At 34.5% G+C, this 18666-nt stretch overlaps 5 protein-coding genes across 10 annotated transcripts in view; 2 read left to right on the plus strand and 3 right to left on the minus strand.

The window, feature by feature from the left end:
* The window catches only part of scra (anillin, actin binding protein), a 29971-nt gene extending 28868 nt beyond the window's left edge, over positions 1 to 1103 (minus strand). Inside the window, exons 1-3 of one of the 2 annotated variants that reach the window (XM_077427605.1) lie at positions 885 to 1103; positions 368 to 734; positions 67 to 195 (exon numbers count right to left, since the gene is read on the minus strand). In XM_077427605.1, the coding sequence (XP_077283731.1) occupies positions 67 to 195; positions 368 to 734; positions 885 to 902 (514 nt within the window). In that variant the 5' untranslated portion in view covers positions 903 to 1103. The remainder of the gene's footprint in view (positions 1 to 66; positions 196 to 367; positions 735 to 884) is intronic. The other variant, XM_077427606.1, reaches the window with a different exon arrangement.
* Positions 1104 to 2452: 1349 nt separating this feature from the next.
* Positions 2453 to 4220, plus strand: LOC143923198 (26S proteasome non-ATPase regulatory subunit 9). 4 transcript variants are annotated; one of them, XR_013261706.1, is made up of 5 exons: positions 2453 to 2629; positions 2743 to 2842; positions 2966 to 3243; positions 3317 to 3870; positions 4025 to 4220. XR_013261706.1 is itself a non-coding variant. In XM_077446751.1 (4 exons), the coding sequence occupies exons 1-4, from the start codon at positions 2519 to 2521 to the stop codon at positions 3533 to 3535; spliced, it is 708 nt and encodes a 235-aa protein (XP_077302877.1). In that variant the 5' UTR covers positions 2453 to 2518; the 3' UTR covers positions 3536 to 4193. The 4 variants fall into 4 exon arrangements, 1 of the variants encoding a protein (XP_077302877.1); XR_013261707.1 differs by having other exon boundaries at positions 3317 to 3770; positions 4027 to 4214; XR_013261705.1 differs by having other exon boundaries at positions 3317 to 3890; positions 4025 to 4193.
* A 15-nt stretch (positions 4221 to 4235) lies between these two features.
* On the minus strand, positions 4236 to 5363 carry LOC143923199 (dual specificity protein phosphatase 23-like). The gene is made up of 2 exons (XM_077446752.1): positions 4864 to 5363; positions 4236 to 4783 (listed from the first exon to the last, which is right to left on the minus strand). The coding sequence occupies exons 1-2, from the start codon at positions 5146 to 5148 to the stop codon at positions 4505 to 4507; spliced, it is 564 nt and encodes a 187-aa protein (XP_077302878.1). The 5' UTR covers positions 5149 to 5363; the 3' UTR covers positions 4236 to 4504.
* A 5092-nt stretch (positions 5364 to 10455) lies between these two features.
* On the plus strand, positions 10456 to 13466 carry JMJD5 (Jumonji domain containing 5). Its single transcript, XM_077426774.1, has 6 exons — positions 10456 to 10567; positions 10703 to 10865; positions 10938 to 11101; positions 11178 to 11509; positions 11585 to 11787; positions 11869 to 13466. Exons 1-6 carry the CDS (start codon positions 10476 to 10478, stop codon positions 12124 to 12126), a joined length of 1212 nt encoding a protein of 403 aa, XP_077282900.1. The 5' UTR covers positions 10456 to 10475; the 3' UTR covers positions 12127 to 13466.
* A 1-nt stretch (position 13467) lies between these two features.
* Positions 13468 to 18232, minus strand: LOC143923306 (uncharacterized). 2 transcript variants are annotated; one of them, XM_077446921.1, is made up of 7 exons: positions 18051 to 18232; positions 17881 to 17964; positions 17431 to 17784; positions 17007 to 17353; positions 16743 to 16925; positions 15653 to 16354; positions 13468 to 14621 (listed from the first exon to the last, which is right to left on the minus strand). In XM_077446921.1, exons 2-7 carry the CDS (start codon positions 17948 to 17950, stop codon positions 14391 to 14393), a joined length of 1887 nt encoding a protein of 628 aa, XP_077303047.1. In that variant the 5' UTR covers positions 17951 to 17964; positions 18051 to 18232; the 3' UTR covers positions 13468 to 14390. The 2 variants fall into 2 exon arrangements, with proteins under 2 accessions (XP_077303047.1, XP_077303048.1); XM_077446922.1 differs by lacking the exon at positions 16743 to 16925 and having other exon boundaries at positions 13474 to 14621; positions 18051 to 18197.
* Positions 18233 to 18666: the final 434 nt, after the last annotated feature.

Below are 18666 nucleotides of genomic sequence, written 5' to 3' on the forward strand. Positions count from 1 at the left end.
AGATCGATACTTTAAATACGCAAAATCCACATAAAATATAAAAATTAAATGTTTGCGGAAACGTACCTGAATAGAATTTTCCTAATTTTTGCAATCTACTTTTGCAAGCGTCTCTGATTTCAGATCTCGTGTCAGTTTTATCCATATCGGAAGATTTGTCACTTATCTGATGAGAGTTAGCACCCATTGTGACACCTTAAAACAAATATAAACGTATATATTCTAATTAAAATAAATATCCTTTTCGTATGATAATAAATTTAGCTTCGAAGTATAACCGTTATTTATAAAAAAATTATATATTCCAAGAAATATGTATATTGCTTGTGAATTAAATTCTATTTTTAATACTGAATAAGCTGTTTACCTTTATTTTCTTTGTTGGCTTTTTGAATCTCCAGGAAATTTGAATCGTTTTCCTTTTCTTTCAAATACTCGGAAAGAGTAATTTCTCTCTCTTCGACTTGAACCTCGACTTGTATGTTGTTTTGGTGAACGATGTTTATTTTAACGGCCACGTCATTTTCATCTTCACCGTTAAAAATCAGCGGTTGACTGACTGAATAGGTTTTCTCGATCTTTGTTGGAGTTGCGGGTGAACTGCGAGGACTCTTCGGGATCTCTACGGTTTGGTTGTTTTCTATCAAGGGCAACCGTTGACGTTTGTTTTGTTCGGAAGGAGGAAGTTTCGCTTCCAACTTTTCCCTTCGAGCCTTCGCACGCTCCAACATGCGCTAGAAATAAAAAATCGATTTGACATATTGATAGTACAATCACATGTGTAGTAAATAATAAATTTATATTCACGGGTTTATATAATTTAACCTAATATATATGATAACATATGAATCAAGAAAATTTTAACATATTGAAGACATATTCACCTGAGTAAAAGGATCCATAACGTTGGTTCAAAGTTACAAAAACCTTATAAGAAACTCACAAAACGTTAATATAGTTCAAGTGTACGCGATTTTTGTGCAAATATTTGCTAAAAAGACGTCTAAATCAGCCGAAATAAAGCGTACCGGAAATTAAAACCGTCACTTGTAGACGCTGTCACCTAATACATATGTAAACCGACACTGTTCAAAATCGACACCGTTGCGCTAACCTTAACAACAACATGTACGACCATTTACAAATAATTTATTTTTATTTTAAAATCGATAAAACACGAGAATATCATATCTTTAAAACTTATTTTACATTTTTATTCGATTATTATTAAAATACTCATCATACAGAGCTTTGGTGTTTTGGCCAACAAATAATCTAATTGTAATGTAATGGAAACAGGATAAATCAAATTGTAATTCAGTTAAAAACGGCTGCTACGAAAATCGCGCGCGTGCACCTCCTGTTGCACGAAAATTCGTAGAACAGGAAAATTGCCGTACAGAAAACTGCTCAAATATTGCTCAGCAAATACGTTTTTTTACGAGATTTTTATTATTATGGACAGAAATGTGAACTACGCTTATTGATTGTAGTCATCTAACGTCATTTTAGATTTGATAATAATAAACATCTTTTAAAAAAACCATATGCTGAGCAATATTTGGGCAGTTTTCTGTATGACAATTTTCCTGAGCGACGAATTTTGGTTCGGTGATTACTAGTCAAATGTGAACCAGTCGCTCTAGATCGTGATCGGTCACACGTGATCACCCGTCACGTGTGACCGATCAAAATTGAAAATTTGTCGAATTTTTGAGTGTGACCAATTTTTTCGTGACCAATTTTCGGGTGTGACCAGTTTTAAGGAGTGACCAGTTTTAGGGTGTGACCAGTTTTAGTGTGACGTGATCTCGAGCGACGGGTTGTCCTGTGACTGGTTCACATATGACTAGTAGTCCGTTTACCCGAATTTTCATGTGACAGGAGATCCGCGCGCGTGATTTTCGCAACGGCGGTTATCCTTGTAGCGATTCACATTTGGGATGTAGCCCGTTTACCCTTAAAAACATGTAGATGTTCACCCCTTCAACAAAACAGAATTAAAACATTAATTCCTTCCTACCCCCATATATAAAAAATATTCCATCTACGTACATTTTCAATTTAAAAATCTTCAAATATTGTTTCACGAATAATAACCTGACTTACACAATTTTAAAGATTAATGTGTACATAAACGGTTCGGTGATTACTGGTCACAAATTACTCGTCACAAAGTCACTAAAATCTCTATAACGGAATATCTGGCAGCCGAAAAGTCCATCATACTAACGATAACTATCATAGTTACGAGAACTCGAGTGCCAAATATTGTGTATTCGCGATTTTCATGGCAAAAATTGTCTTTGTGACCACCCCAATGTGACGAATAGTCCAATTACCACATAAACATGTACATTGAAATTAAATCTTTATATTTTTGAAAATAAAATATTTGATTTAAAATTTTTGCCATGTAATGCATAACAATATTTCGAATGGCAACATTCACAACAAGTGTCATATTCTAATACGACTTGCGTGCTGTTGTTTTGGATTTCGGTTTGCATTGTGCAGCATGGTTGTGCAGACAATGTCAGGCCCTGGACGAGACCATCTCTTGGAACTGATGAAGAGAAAAGATGACTTGGAAGAAGAGATTGCTCGCCTCTCAGCAGTGTTGGATACGGTCAGCCTCAACTTATTATGAACATTTGCACAACGTGTTTGTAACGTGCGAATCGATTTAACTCTCAATGAGTTTTAATATCATGGATGATGAAAATATCTTTATTTTCCCAGAATGGAGTTGGATTGTTTGATAGTTTGGTAGACGAAGAAGATTTCCCCCGAAATGATATAGACGTGTATCAAGTTCGAAATGCTCGTCATCAAATTATATGTAAGATTCATAAGTTCACTTAATTAATGTAGAATTTTACAATTAAATGTATCCTAAGTGTATTTATTTATAAATTTCATAGTCGACTTTCAAAACCACATTGCATTTAAAATGCATTTTTAGGTTTACGAAACGACCACGAGGCTATCATGTATGAAATTGAAAAAGGTTTGTATGAGCTTCATTCTCAAATGCGAGGTTCTACGGAAAATACACCTGCTGACGATGTTCCATCGACGTCAAACGGCTCCACTACAACAACAGCTCCAGTAAACCTGATAAATGGTCACGAATCTGACGAAGCAGCTGCATGCGCCATATCTGCCATCAATATCGTCAATCAGCTAAAAACCATCGTCAAAGTCAATTTCGTCAGCCCAGGCTCACCTGCAGAGGACGCCGTGAGTAGATTATTATATTATAATTAAAGAAATTAATGCATTTATATTTTTACTTGTTTTAATTTTACTGCAGGGTATCAAAGTCGATGATGAAATAATTGAGTTTGGTTCTGTCAACGCATCAAATTTCAAAGCGCTCACTCAAATTGCTGAAGTGGTCCAACATTCCGTGAACAGCAGAGTTAATGTTAAACTTCTACGGGATTCTGAAACAATTGATGTATCACTTACTCCACACACATGGTCCGGACGTGGTCTTCTTGGTTGTAATATTATTCCTATCGATGCTTAAGCAATCTTAATTACATTAGTTTATATTATAAGGTATAAAAGGCGAGTGGTATATTTATGTATGCACGTATGTGAATAGTCTATTGTGAAAACTGTCTATACTTAATAACAGCATTTTTTTTAAACTGTCCACTGAACTATAGTAAATTCTTTATTTAACTGAAAATTGAATCGGGGATGTATTTAATAATGCAAATTTTATTGAGTCTTTGAGCAAGATAATCTTTCATATGAGAGTGAAACTTTATTTCAATAAAAAAGATACACAACTTTTTGAATTTGTCTGAAAGTTTGTAAACCTCAGCTTTAAAAAAAAGCAATTAAACATTTATTTCAGTTTTATATCATTTAGGTCAGTAGCGTGCGGTGAAATTCTCTCTTTTTTGTAGTACAGCCTTAATTAATGTGTGCGAGCAGGATACAAGAGGAACAGCCTGTTCCCTTTATATCCTGCTAGCGCACATTAAGTAAGGCTGTACTACAAAAAGAGAGAATTTCACCGCACGCCACTGATTTAGGTATATATTATGTATGTTCTTGTGCAGCATTATTGTGTGAATTCTCCCGGTCAATAAATGTTATAGACCGTTTTGACAGAGTAGATATTTCATATTTATATATGTTATTTACGTTGCTAAGTACTGGATAAGAAAATTGATAATAAAAATAAAAATTACCTTACTTTTTTTAATATTTATTTTATGGGTATTAGATATATACATAAATAATATAATACATTTCACTTATTAATGAATATAATTCAAATATGTTATAAATTTAAAAAATAGTATTTAAGCATATACATATGTAGTATTTATGTACATACTTGATGTATATTTCAACTTGTCAATATAAATCTCAACAAAATAAATGTAATAAATAAATAAACAACAATACTGGTTATTTCAGTAAAATAAATGTTTTCAGAGTGGAAAAAAATATTCGATTTTGTACGTATATTATTATTCAGTTATTCTGCTTTCTCTACTCCATTTTCTTCCTGTTTGAATCTCGCATCAAATGCTTCTTTGTCGTCGACTTCGTTGTAATCAACCTTGGTGAGTCCCCTTAAGCAGTCGTGATATTTGCAAACGGCTCTTTCTTGTTCCTCGGTTTCGCACGAACCGGGCCTCAGCAGACGTACATTGATCATGGCGCGTTCAGGTGCCAAGTCTTGGAAAGCCATCATATAGCAAGCTAGCATAACACCAGTTCTACCCCTGCCTTGTCTACAATGAACACCTATGGCCTACATTACATTTAAAATGTTAAAATCTGTATATTCAATGTAAAATTGTTTATGTATTTGTATATATAATTTAGACTCACCTCGCTTTTTATATGACACCTTTTGCAAATTTCGATAAAGTCTCGAATGTTCTTCATAGATGGCGGTTCGAATTCGTCGACTGCGATCTCGGTCCATTTGAGCTCCGGTACTTCCATTATGGGTGGTTTCTTTTCAGGTGAAAGAGTGACAAGATGTTTTACTCCTTCGTTTACTAAGAATCTTAAATTTTCTTTGTTTCTTGGAAAAGCCATAGCGGCTAGTTGATTTGGGAGCACCCATGAAAAATTATGTGGTGGATAAGCGTCAATTTCTTCATCGGACATTATTGTTGTTTTAGTTTACGTCACTGAATCGATCTGCGCAGAACCAATTATTAAATTATTTTTTTATTAATATGAAGAAAATTGAGGTTTAATACAGGAATTTAAATATTTTGCAAAACTCGATCGATTTTATGACCCGGAAGGTGAATTTTGATGATCTGATCGTATGCACCCAACTATCTAAACCGATCGTACTAATCAATCTATTCTTATATGTGACGTTTTACGATTGACATTTTGCCGAGATCAGCCAAAAGTTATTATTAGTATAAAACAGAGATTGGCAAAACATTTCATTTTTCCTAACCTATCTCATATTTTTATTTGTAATAGATAGAATGAAATACATATGTATACATATTATAGGATATTAAATAGATTTTGAAACATTAAAATTCACATTTTATTAGTTAACTAATATATAAGTATAAAAAATATATATTATACTTCTTGATGATGTTAGTTTTCACAATATAAACTATCATGTTAAAAAAAAACAGTTATATAAACGAATGGTTAATTTGAATCTGTAACTATCATGCAACGAAAGAAAATCTGTACAATATTGTGTTTGATCAAATCATCTAAAATTGTATTTGAGATAATATAATATGCAGATATGTATAATATTTCAGAAAAAGGTATTTTGAAGTTAAGTAGTGAGTATTTTGAAATTCAACAAAAATTTGATTTATTTTTACAAGCTTTTTATTAGCTTCACTCTGTTATTTTAATAATAATCTGAAGACGGTTTATGTTTTTGACCAAATATTATCTAAAGTTTTTTAATTAAATAGTTGATTGGGAATGTTTCATCAGATTCAGTTTTGCTTGCGAGCTTTGTATGTGTTATTCATCTCCATTTGTTGTGCTTACATAATATCATAAACAGTATTGCTGTTCCGTTTACAGTTTTGAATGCCTATTTCTGAAGAATGAATCTAGAAACATCTATTGGATCTTATAAAGCACAAATTCACTAAAAAAATACTATAAATTCTAAAAAATTTATACAATGTTGATTGATTATTATGTTTTAGTGAACAAGTATTATAAAAATGAATTTATTGATAATTTAAAATAAATTAAAATGCGAGTTAAAAATTGAATCCTGGCATTATATTAGATGTCGCTCATAATTTGTTTGTAATGATACAATATTTCCAATAAAAAATAATAATTTAAGGGTCCGGGGCTTTTTTATAATTACTGACCCCTTTTTTTTATTGTGAACTGTATTTAATCAACAGGTGTACCTATTTATGTAAATCTATACGATTCTGGGGCGGATTATTAGTCTGTGACAGTGGCGTAGCTACCGTCACAGGTATATGTACATGTATACAGTGGTGTAGTGCTAAATTTGAGGTGCCAGTACGCCCGATTTTTCCAATATTTAAATGTGCCAAAGTCACATCTGGTGCCTCACATAAAGCCTGGTGGTATCCTTGATCCTGACAGCATTTTTATGCACGACAGCGCTCCTTGTCATCGAGCTTGGGTAAAAATTATTGCAAAAGTGGTAAAACATTTCGAAAAAATTACGTACCGGTGCCGATAAAAGGTGGCGGGACGCCGTACCGGTGCGCACCAGCTATTCTACAACCCTGCATGTATACTTTTCTAGTGTTATAACTAGTCACCGGAGCTTGAGGGGGCCGTGTATTGTTCAAAGGTTGTAAATGCATTGTTAAAGGTTTGCCGAACAATGGATAGCACTGTGATTATCCTACCTCTAGTTATAACAATAAAGTAAATTAGTATGGGGGATGAACGAATGAGACGACTGGCATTGTTAATGCACGTGTTTATTATATGACAGCTGAAGACAGAGTGAGTAGTGGCTCTCCGAACCCAGCCGGGTTGGTCCCCACTCGCAGGAAGGCAACCAAACTCGACCATGTCGTATAAGCGAGCCGCCACATCACTCCCCCCCCAGCATCAGCGATACCAAAATTACAAAGAAAGAGAAAAAAATTATTGAGTGGGGAGAAAAAAATTGTTGACGTGGGTCATCCGCTGTGTAGGTGTACCGCCCTGAATGGTCGGTAGATTCGAGGGCGGTGACGTCGCGAGCAGGACGGTGGCTGGTCCGATGGTCGCGCCGATGCGATGCTGCGGCGGCGCCGCTCTTCCGAGGCTGATGTCGGTTGGTGGGGCGGCGGGGGCGGCAGGGGCATCGATGTGGTTGATGATACTCCGAGCTGGACTGTGAGTCGTTGTGGCTCGTGGAGGTGTTGTAGCGCTACCGCCCGTCTCGGCGTGACGACGCTCGTGGGGACGGACGGGGCCTTGATGATGATGATGATGATGGTGCTGAGGTGGTGTATGTCTTGTGGTGCTGGATGACCGTTCTATGTGTAGTGGATCGCGCATGACTCCACATCCAGCTGTCAAGATCGTCGTCTCATTCGCTCCCCCATTTTTTTGCACCTGTCATCGACGTTGTGGCTGGACTCATGTCGATAGGTAGGTAGGTAGCCATGTCTGCTCGTTTATTGTCATACACGCACTGGCAGTGCTCAGTCCAGACTGTCATGATATCGCCTACGTACCGCCTTATAAAGGGTAGATCTGTAGGCATATAGTACAACTGAAATGATCTCATCAGGTCACTGCGACACATATCCAGGAAAGTCATTAACGCATGGCACACGCTCGCCTCGTCAAAAGGTCGACACGTGTTTCTATACACGTATCTGGGAAACAAAGGAAGAACACACTGAACCCATAAAAACCACGAACTACGTCCAGGCGTATGAACCCTTTTATGGGTTCATACGCTCGCAGCATAACTAGGGCAGCGCGAGTACCAAGAACAAAAGATGTGCATACGACACACTTCAACCCAAAACGTTTATAAAGCAACGCAGCAACCTCCACCGGCAGAGTGAGCCTCTGGAGTTCAAACAGATCACTTCTCCGAAGAAACCTCTTCGTACATACAATAACCATTGTACCAATTGAACAAAAATAAACGATCCTCTTTCAAACTACACAACACGTGTTTCGTTAGACCGGGATACGGTCAACATACCTTCCCTGTCTTACACTGATGACCGCCGACTACTAAATTGGCGATCTTACACTGGTAACCGCCGACTACTAAATTGGCGATCTTACATTGGTGACCCCCTCAACGAACGTCGCAACTTCGCCGCAGCCAGCACTACCTGTCTTACACTGATGACCGCCGACTACTAAATTGGCGATCTTACAGATCTCTCAGGACGTCTAATCTGTTTACCTGTTGTATAGTCACGTATTCGGATATGTATTTCCACGACATTGGGTCTCCCCGTACCGATTCTGAGAAAGGACTAATAACGGTCATTGTTTAGCCTAAATGCACTTAGAGTCCAGATATAATCCTGGAAGTAAGTGCAAGCACTTAGTTAATCCGATAACAGATATCCGTTGGTCTAAGTGCAAGCACTTAGTTAATCCGTTAACAGATAACCCTAGAACGGTCACATAGTCTCTGGGATTCTATTCGCTTAATCCGCGGCGTACGTAACAATATAAACTGAATTGCTTAAAACAATTTTGATAGGACGATTCATCATCAACCAGCGATTTAAATTTACTTCATAATAACATTTAATTATACTTCGATGGTATAGTAAGATTTAAATACACAATTTTAAACAGTTTCTGAATATAAAATCTATTCCTAATCTAGACACAACCATGTATACAGAAATATAGTACAGGAGCCCCCTCCCCAAAATCCCGATTTTCGATTAGCATTAACTGAAAATATTATGCATTTTTTTCAGGGACGTAATAGGGGGGCGCTCACCCCCCTAAATTAAGGAATAGTGTGAATTTAGAAAATATTATGAATTTAACGATTAATGAGATACTATGGATCTATGAATGCTACGTTTATTTCTTATATATGTTACTTTTGGGTAACTAATAAAAAAATCGCTGCTATGTGCTTTGAAAAAAAAAGATTTTATTATTTCGAAACAAGTATATTTTGGTTTTTAAGTGGTATGCCTTGGGTAAAATTCTTAGAAATTGTTCATCCTATGGAGCGAATCGTTAGAAAGGTCCCCTTCACTTTTGTCTCAAAAACAGATGAGTAACGTTTATTTTTCCGAAAGTTCGTATATTTTTTGTTTTCAAGAGAGGTTTTAAATTAATATTTTACTGAATCGGTTAAATCACAAAAGATTGTATTTCTCGTATTTTTATTTTTTTCGCAGACGTCCATTCTCTCACAAAACAACGAATGAGATGGATTTAAACTTCATGTGTAACGAATTCGGTCCAAAACAAGTTTTAGTTATTTAATAAAATTTCTTTCTGATCAAAACATTTCAAAAAATTTCTTTCTATACAAAAATAAAACTCGCAGATCTTGAGCAGTTCTGAGAAACATTCAATGTTTTTAACACTTTTGAAGTAGATTGTCCACTGCTCGTGCAACTTCAAATCATAATTTGCTTCATCTTCATCTGATTTTGATTTAAGAAATGAAATCAAGTTACAAAATTGATCGTGTAGCTTAACATCCTCAATCTCTACACCTCTGATGCTCAAGAACTCAATGCATGAAACTAAATCATCATATTTTAGGTTTTCGTTCTCTTTCAGCAATGTCATCCACTCAAAACATTTGAAATCTTCCAAGGGTATCATCCATTCCATCAAGTAATCTTCACAAGCCTTGTAAACACTGAAAAATTCGTTTGAAATGGACTCGTTTCACGAAGTCATTATCACGAAGCTGTTCTCTTACGCTTAGTGGCAAAAAATTGTTGTTTCTTCGATTACGAAGCATATGAAGTACGGATTGAAGTATTTTTGAAATTTCCAGAACGGAATTATGTTCCGCCAGTCCCGCCCGATGTTTAGCAAAAAGGAGGACTTACAGTAGGTAAGGGAGGACGGGAGGACAAAACATGGAAAAGGAGGACATGTCCTCCTTTTGGATACCATCTGGCAACCCTAGTCACACGTGATCACCCGTCACACTAAAACTAGTCTCGAGAAAACTGGTCACAACCTAAAACTGGTAACGAGAAAACTGGTCACACCCGAAAATTAAAAATTGGTCGAATTTTTGGGTGTGACCAGTTTTTTCGTGACTAATTTTCAGGTGTGACCAGTTTTCTCGTGACCAGTTTTAGTGTGACGGCTGATTACGTGTGACCGATCTAGAGCGACCGGTTGTCCTGTGACTGGTTCACATATGACTAGTAGTCCGTTTACCGGTTCACATATGACTAGTAGTCCGTTTACCTCATTTGTTTGGAAACATTTTCAGTTATTTTTACATATGGCAACATTTATATATATTGAACTGTCACTTTGACATGAGTTTAAATGTTCAGCTTCGTGGGGTATGGAGGTGTGGAGGGCGTATCCCTCACCTCACTGCACTTGGACCAATATCATTTGTTTTCAGGTGTTAACATTTACTTACTAGGCTTTTTAAATGGCATTAAAAACATACTATCATAACCTCACTCTACATCGCTATTTCAAAAAAATAGATTAACTTATATTAACTTATATATTTTCTTTTGATATTTTTGCATAGGCAATGTTCAAGTGCGTCGAAGAATCCTAATATTATCAATCAGAAACTATTATTATTGGTTGAGAGTTGTTTAGACAAAATGCAAGAAAAGCTTAATATTGGCAATTGGAAAGAAGTGCCGATTTCTGACCGTCAAATAATCACTTTATTGAGCTACCATCGGGTAATGTTACCAACTTATACTTATTTGAAATAACTTTTTAATAATTAAATTATTAATTTAAAAAAAAATTAGGTGTGGATTTACGTTGCATTAAATAATACAGTAGATGAAAATATCCTGGCTAAAAATGTATTAGAAATAATCGATAGAGGCTTATTATTTGGAGCACCATTAACACCACCACATGATAACTTACTTCATAAGTGCGCCAAAATTGTATCATCAACAAAAACCAAGTAAATTTAAAAAGATTTATATTATTTTTTAAATACTTAAATGTATGTATGTACATATACATATTTTTAATTTTAGACAAAAATTTGACAAAAACTTCAAATTTAGCAGTTTAAATACTGCTAGTCAGTGTGATACGGCTATTGAATACGGTACCGTATTAATATCAGAAAATTGTCCGTCAATACAAACATTTAGTGAAAAATATATGAAACATAAAACACCCGTTGTCTTGAAAAATTGCATTGATCATTGGCCCGCTTTGACCCTTTGGGACGATCCATCTTACTTGATTGAGAAGATCGGGAACCGGATAGTTCCCGTCGAGCTGGGTTCAAAATATACTGATTCAAATTGGACACAAAAGCTCATGTCAGTATCAGATTTTATAGACAACTACATTTTAGACGGTAATAAATATACATTGACATACACTGTGAATATTGATATAGCCTATAATTCTATTTATATTAAATTCATTTTAGAACCGTCTATTGTCGGCTATTTGGCACAACATCAACTGTTCCAACAGATTCCCGAATTAGTTCCAGATTTTTGTATTCCTGATTATTGTTGTCTTCACGAAGATGATACAAGCGATAATACGGTGGATGTAAATGCATGGTTTGGTCCAGCAAATACAGTTTCACCCCTACATACGGATCCTAAACATAATTTACTGGCTCAGGTTCTTATTATTTAATATTTACTTTATTATATTTTATTTAATAATTGAATAATTGAATAGTTACAATATTTAAATTTATAGATATTTGGAGAAAAATTAATTATTTTACTAGCACCTGAAGAAACTCAATATTTATACTGTCATTCTGGAAATTTGCTACAAAACACATCTCAAGTAGATCCCATAAAACCAGACTACGAGAGTCATCCTGAGTTTTCTAAAGCAAAAATGTATTTTCATATATTAAAATCTAGTGAAATACTTTATATTCCACCAAAGTGGTGGCATTACGTTAGTTCGAGGACACCAAGTTTTTCAGTAAGTTTCTGGTGGAATTGAGTGAATAATCAAAAAGATTTTCGATTATTCTTTGAACATTATAATGGAAGCTAATATTATTATATTAGTATGGGATGTCCAGTGGCGTAGCTAGAAATTTTGGGCCCCTTATTATTTGGGCAAATATTACGCAAGGGCCCCTTGATATATTTTTTTAAATACCAAATGAAATAAGTTTATGTACATATTTTACATAATAAATATTCATATAATAGAGAAAATAATAAAATATTTTAGAAATAATCTCACCAATTTTAATTTTTCTTTATTGCTTTCATAATCACTAATTAAATTTTTAACTTCTAATTTGGCCGCTTATTTATGTTCAATGGCCAACAATTCAAGATTATTTTGTCTTGATTGTCCGATAGATTTTTTTTCGTTGTTTTTAATCATTTTTAATTTACTGAAAGATCTTTCAATACTCGCCACTGTTATTGGTAAAGTAAAAAATAACATAAGCACGACATAAGCTTCCGAAAATTCACTTTCCAAACAACTGTATTTTGTTATAAGTAAATATGAAAATTGTTTTATGGTCATGTTTTCAGTGTAATCGTTTTTCAATAATGAAATTACTTGAATGAACTAGTCATCAAATTGATCTGAGAAAACTTCTGGATATTTTTTCCTTAATTTTAAACAATTTTCTAAAATATTGTAATTATGATGAATTCATAATATTGCGAGGTTCAAGAAAACTGAAATAGTTTTTCACTGACTGCATTCCTTGAAAGCGACTTTTAAGTTGAACCTTCACCTTGTTAATAATGTTATAAGATACATTCAGTCTGAATAGTTATTCACTGTTGAATCTGTAATCGGATGTTAACTCATCAGAATGACGTTTAATGAAATTTTGACGTTTGTTTTCAAAATCATCATTTGAGCCCCACTCCCTGCTTCTGATTTTATTTCTTCGTATTGATAATACGTAATTTACTAACATTCTCATATATACGATTTGAGACCAAAGTGGCTTCGTCTCAATTAAGATATCGTTTCTGCAATATTTCCGTACTCGAGCGGCTACTCGCCTCATTTGTATTTGACCATACATACATAGTATTGTTGGAATACGTGAGAAAGTATTTTGTCATTTTCTGTTACAATATCCAATATATTTAGATAGAAAATATTATTTTTTTCATATTGAGTGTTAAAAAATTTGGGCCCTTGTCGAGCATGAACTGCTATTTTAAATAATTTTTTAGGTAAATCTGAGAGATACGTTGATTGTCACACTAAAAATTGGAATGTATAAAGAATTGATAATAACATTGTGATATTTACATTTGTATATGTATAAATTAAGATTAGAAATAAAAATACACACAATTTAATTTAAATAAGGCGTTTTAATTCTTACTAAATATTACATATGATCAATATCATAATGGATTTGCATTCTAAATATTAACTATTTTTTTCTCAACTATGTATTGTATTACGAGTGTGCATTTTAATTGATCTAATAAAATTGCAATTAGGTATTTATTTCATTATAAATCGCTTAAGAGAGTTATCAACAAAATTTGGAGTAGGCAGCTTATAACAGTTATTTTTGTGGACTGAGAGTCAAGACCCCACTATACTTACAACAAAGTAAATAAATTTCGAGCCTCATCCGAATCGTGTTGATTTGTCATGGACAAAGTCGTCTCTTGCAGACATGTCGAAGATAAAATTAAACTATTTTTTTTTATAAACTTGCTAAGTGTGCTGTAATCGTGTTGATTTATTCGTTAATAATACTCAATTTTTTGAGTCAATGAATTTTCGTCATTGAAAATGTATTAATTCGATCCTTTCAAGTGAGGAATATTATAATATCGATGTACATACATTATTTCTTTTTTTGATCTTATTCTTTAACATTTAAAATTTATTGTGAAATATTTTGCAACGTTTGACATCACACATATTTCAAACTTTAACGCTAGAATTTTTAAAATGCACCAATTACATTTCTTCTGTTCGATGTTCTCTATTTAAAAATTAGGTCTTTTTTTTAATTTAAGGAAGACCGGTTTTTTTTAACTTTTCAATCGCAAATGCGTTGGTATTGTACGTGACATTCTAGAAATTTGACGGCCATCCACAGTGGCCGAACTACAAAATGACACGTTTCATGTCCTACTCCGATATAAAAATGTTATGCTTGACCTTAACGGGAATCGTAGTCGTCGAATTGACTATTATGAAAACCCAAGCCAAGCGTGCATATGTATATTTCCACAAATAAACATTCAATTCGTGTACGCCTAGTTGCTGATTGTGCTGATTGAATCTGGTGGCCGAGTGCTCTCTCTGGAATCTCTCGGAACTTCGACCTTCGTGACGAGCAAGGGAATGGTATCAGTCGATTTGGTGTGACTGTGGACGATCAGGTTGGACTCTTGGAGTGAGTGGCTGACTTCTTCTACGTCCATGCAACATTCTTCGTACGGTATATATGGAAGGACGTATGCAAACCGAGCGAATATGAACCAATGCTACAAAAAATAAAATCATTGCTATTAATTAAATATATCAAAATCATAATGGACACTATATATGATACTTATTTAAGAGTTTCTTTATGATCCTAATTATTATCAATACAAATTTAGTCGAGTAAGAAATTTGCGTTGTTTGGGTATGATGTTATGTGGACTCCATGAAGTGCATACATTTTGGAGAATTTCAAAAATATGGAAAACTGGAATGCTGAGTAATATTTCAATGTTAGAAGACAACTTCTTCACCTATATTTATGATTTTAATGAAAAGAATAAAGTGTCAAAGCATACCTATTTATTTATTCAGTATTTTTATCATATTAGTATGTAGTAGATTTATGACATGTATACATAGAAGTAGAATGCATAGAATGGTCATTGTTAACAATAGTATCGTCTAAAAGCGAGCCATCTAAGAGAGAGACGGAAAGTCAGAAGAGAGACAAGAGAGAAATAGAGACGAAGTTTAGCAAACAATGAGCAAATAATGAACAAACTCTGCCACGCAGAGTTTTTGTAGCAACATTTTTGCAGGCTGAAAGCGATTCATGTATAAGAAACAATTACATATGTATGCGTAAACTATAGCAATATTATTGATCAATAATTGCAGAAATATTATACGTATAATTGAGTATATTAATTTTTCGAGGGTTGAGAAAATACGCCCGTTTTACTAGTGCCATGAAAATAAGATTCATGAGATAAAACCATTGTATGTATCTCTATACATATGTGGATGAATTTTATATTAAATCAGTAAGATTGTGATATTTAAATGATTGAAATGGCAATGGGCAGGTCACGTAGCTAAAAGAACGGACGATAGATGGATGAAAGAAGTGCCCAAATGGTAGCCGAGAGAATGTAAAAGGGTGCAAGGAAGGCCCCAGGGGAAATGGGTGTATGAAATCATAGAAATTTGTGGGATGAGATGGATGAGAGTTATCATAAACAGAGACGAATGGAATCGTGCTGGAGAGGCATTCTGATGATACAATAAATAATATTTATTTTGTTCTTACCATGTGCGACCATAAGAAGGCAAATATGAATGGTGGCAAAATCTGATCTGAATTTTCCAAAGCAACTACTCCCATAAACCAAAACACACAAAACAAAGGTTGCATTATGAGGGCAAAGTTCAGGCACTTTCTCATATCGGACATGTCTTCTGGCTCGGTAGTCTTCCACGACAGGTTATCGATGGAGAGACTACTCAAGTCTATTTTAAAACTGAGGTTCTTCATCGAGTCCATCTCTTTGAGGTCGCACAGCTGTGAGCTGCAGTGATTGTTGGATATGTTAGCGACCCACGATGCTCCCTCCGGAATGGCCTGATCGTCCAAATCATCGCACGACTTGTATCTACGCATATCCAGTTCAGATTTACACCTTTCCTCGGTATTTTTGCGTGACGTGCAATCCAAACTTATCAGCGAGCTATTCGTGCTCAAATATTTATTAGAAGTGCTCAGATTTGATCTGTTATTGTTGCTGGCGACGTTTTCAGTTGTCACTGTTTGGGTCAGATATGATTGTATTGTGTTGGCGATTGCTTCTTGTTGCTTTTTCGATATTGCCTTCAACCCAATCATTGCAAAGAGAGTATTTATCAGTATCAAAACCGTACCCGGCAACATGAATCCCAAAAGCATGCCCTTCTCAAGTGACATCCAACAGTAGTCTTTAGTTTCATAGCTTTCGATCGATATTGCGTAGAAAAACTGAAAATATTTAATCATAGCTATTTAAAAACGATCTAACACATATATTTTCTATATATTTGTATTCACTATACTACACTTGTACTAGTAGAGTTGATTTAATCAAACAAGTTTCTGTAAAGGCATAAAATTAATGACAGTTCTGAATTAGTAGTTCTTCACAATTGCCCATGTATTGTTAGTAGATAGAGGTGTAGATGAAGCCAAATATAAAATTTAGTTCACATTTAGAAGCATCAAATGGGTCTCTGCCCTTCTGATAGTAGCTAGAAGGCAAATTCTTAGCTGTGAGTTCCAGATTTTTTCATAACTTTATTATACTGGGCACTCGTGACGACTACTATGCTAGATGATATAAAAAACTTCAGTTTTATTAAAATATATTTACCATTACAAGAACAGCTGGTACACCATAAGCGAAAAGATAATTGTATCTCAAATTTGGAATATAGCCTTTGGTAACATTATCAGATATTACATAGCAATACACAAAAATCCAGGAAGCGCATACAAGATGTAGGTAATGAAGTAGTAAAGCGGTTATTTCACAACGTATTTCAGATTTTGTATCCTAAAATGAGAATTATTTATGATTCCACAAAAAATAAGATGAATTGTGTACATATAATTTTTATAGATATATTTTTTTTACCCCAATTCCTATAATAAAAAGGACGTTAGTGACCATGAAACATGAGAGTATGTTCATTTCTATTGGAAACATTTTGCTGTTCCTGAAAGTCTTGTGACGTAGAAGGGTAACGGCAGTTATGGCAATGGCTGCAGCTCCAACGGCTGCTCCACCAGGAACTGCGCATCCCCAACGACCTGATCTCGAGCCCCCACCTCCAGATCCTTGATTCCCACGTCCAAAATACACATATTGAACGCTGTCTATTAAATCTCGCTCTCTCAGATCTCCATCAGCTAATGAGTCATCTGGTAGTTCCACTTCTGGTAGGATATCTGGTTCATTGTTTACTGGCTCTGGAATTTCACCTGAAAGCCCATTATAAATCATTAATTCAATGCTCAAAATTTACATTCATATATACATACATAGATACATTTCATACCAGGTTTCTCAGAATCATAGACCATCATTTCAGGGTTTGGAAATATTGCTGGACTGTCGGGATTACTATCATATATAAGGGCGCTGAAATTGCTTGGATTAAAATTACTAGGATTTACATAGTCCATATCGTAAGAAGCATAGTCTTCATTGGGAGGCGATGTATCGTCGGGAGGGTATAAATTTGAAGCTGCTGATCTATGACTCCATTTTTTAGACTTTGCTTTAAATATTCCATTGTTTCTATCGTCTAAAATTGGGACGTTTGAGAGTTGACTCCATCCAGGATCCGTATTTTGCAATTGATCATTGAAAGAAGTTTCAAAAGGGGGTGTTGTTTTATCGATAGAAAATCCTAAAAATAATTATTCATAAGTTTAGTCAAATATCTTAAGTACAAATTTAATTAGGTATCAGTAAAATATCAAAACGTATACAGAATAAGTTCTACCTGCTATTTCATGAAAAAATATCAACTGCAACAACATACACACTTTCACCATCATTTTTGAACTATACATAGTATCGTTGATCTCTATGGTAGATAAAAATGAATTTTAATAAGTGCAAATACATACATTTACCTTAAAGATATTTTATGTTCTTAATTGCGAAACTCACCTCGGGGCTTTTAATGGATTATTTTAGCGTTACCGCTCACATATTTAATTTTATATCTCAATTTTTATTTCATCGTAAATTCTAATTCAATGCGAGTGAGAAAATTTATCTCATTGCGATATTTTGGACTCGTCTGCAACGAGCTGCGTCCGTATTACCTGAGAGAGAGAATAATCAATAATATGCACCTCGTGATTTCAGCCCCAAATAGGCGTTCTGTTGTACTGAAAATGAATTCTAATGCATTCTATGAATGAATTCTAATGCATTCTATGAAAATGAACTCTAATGCATTCTATGGAAATTAATTGTAATAAAATAATAATGTTATCATTATAAATGTGGAGAAGTTATTTATTTGAAAAAGGGAAAGAGATATTTCGATTTTAGTAGATATACAAAAGTTGTATTACTCATCGCACCCATTGTAGTTATTATCAAACTTCCACGTTGCGAAATCGAAACAAAAGGTAAGGAACTTACCTGCGATGGTATATCGTCGCAGGTAAATTACATACCGCGATATGGAGAATTACGCTTTCGAAATCGATGCCACTTATGATGTCACAGTGCTTTTAGGCACATTGACTTTTTTTTTTACAAGCTTTCTATTAGC

The sequence above is a fragment of the Arctopsyche grandis genome, chromosome 3 (assembly GCF_051622035.1).
Source record: "Arctopsyche grandis isolate Sample6627 chromosome 3, ASM5162203v2, whole genome shotgun sequence".
Classification (NCBI taxonomy): domain Eukaryota; kingdom Metazoa; phylum Arthropoda; class Insecta; order Trichoptera; family Hydropsychidae; genus Arctopsyche; species Arctopsyche grandis.

What these genes read in the sequence shown, in the direction of transcription:
- LOC143923199 (XM_077446752.1), bottom strand. Translation starts at nt 5,148, where the DNA reads ATGTCCGATGAAGAAATTGACGCTTATCCACCACATAATTTTTCATGG. An exon ending in GGTGTCATATAAAAAGCGAG is followed by an intron (nt 4,784 to 4,863) that starts GTGAGTCTAAAT and finishes AATGTAATGTAG; the next exon opens with GCCATAGGTGTTCATTGTAG.
- JMJD5 (XM_077426774.1), top strand. Translation starts at nt 10,476, where the DNA reads ATGAGTTTAAATGTTCAGCTTCGTGGGGTATGGAGGTGTGGAGGGCGT. An exon ending in CCAATATCATTTGTTTTCAG is followed by an intron (nt 10,568 to 10,702) that starts GTGTTAACATTT and finishes ATTTTTGCATAG; the next exon opens with GCAATGTTCAAGTGCGTCGA. An exon ending in GTATCATCAACAAAAACCAA is followed by an intron (nt 11,102 to 11,177) that starts GTAAATTTAAAA and finishes TTTTAATTTTAG; the next exon opens with ACAAAAATTTGACAAAAACT.
- LOC143923306 (XM_077446921.1), bottom strand. Translation starts at nt 17,950, where the DNA reads ATGTATAGTTCAAAAATGATGGTGAAAGTGTGTATGTTGTTGCAGTTG. An exon ending in TACCAGCTGTTCTTGTAATG is followed by an intron (nt 16,355 to 16,742) that starts GTAAATATATTT and finishes AAATATTTTCAG; the next exon opens with TTTTTCTACGCAATATCGAT. An exon ending in CCTTCTTATGGTCGCACATG is followed by an intron (nt 14,622 to 15,652) that starts GTAAGAACAAAA and finishes TATTTTTTGTAG; the next exon opens with CATTGGTTCATATTCGCTCG.
- LOC143923198 (XM_077446751.1), top strand. Translation starts at nt 2,519, where the DNA reads ATGGTTGTGCAGACAATGTCAGGCCCTGGACGAGACCATCTCTTGGAA. An exon ending in TCTCAGCAGTGTTGGATACG is followed by an intron (nt 2,630 to 2,742) that starts GTCAGCCTCAAC and finishes TTATTTTCCCAG; the next exon opens with AATGGAGTTGGATTGTTTGA. An exon ending in TGCTCGTCATCAAATTATAT is followed by an intron (nt 2,843 to 2,965) that starts GTAAGATTCATA and finishes ATGCATTTTTAG; the next exon opens with GTTTACGAAACGACCACGAG.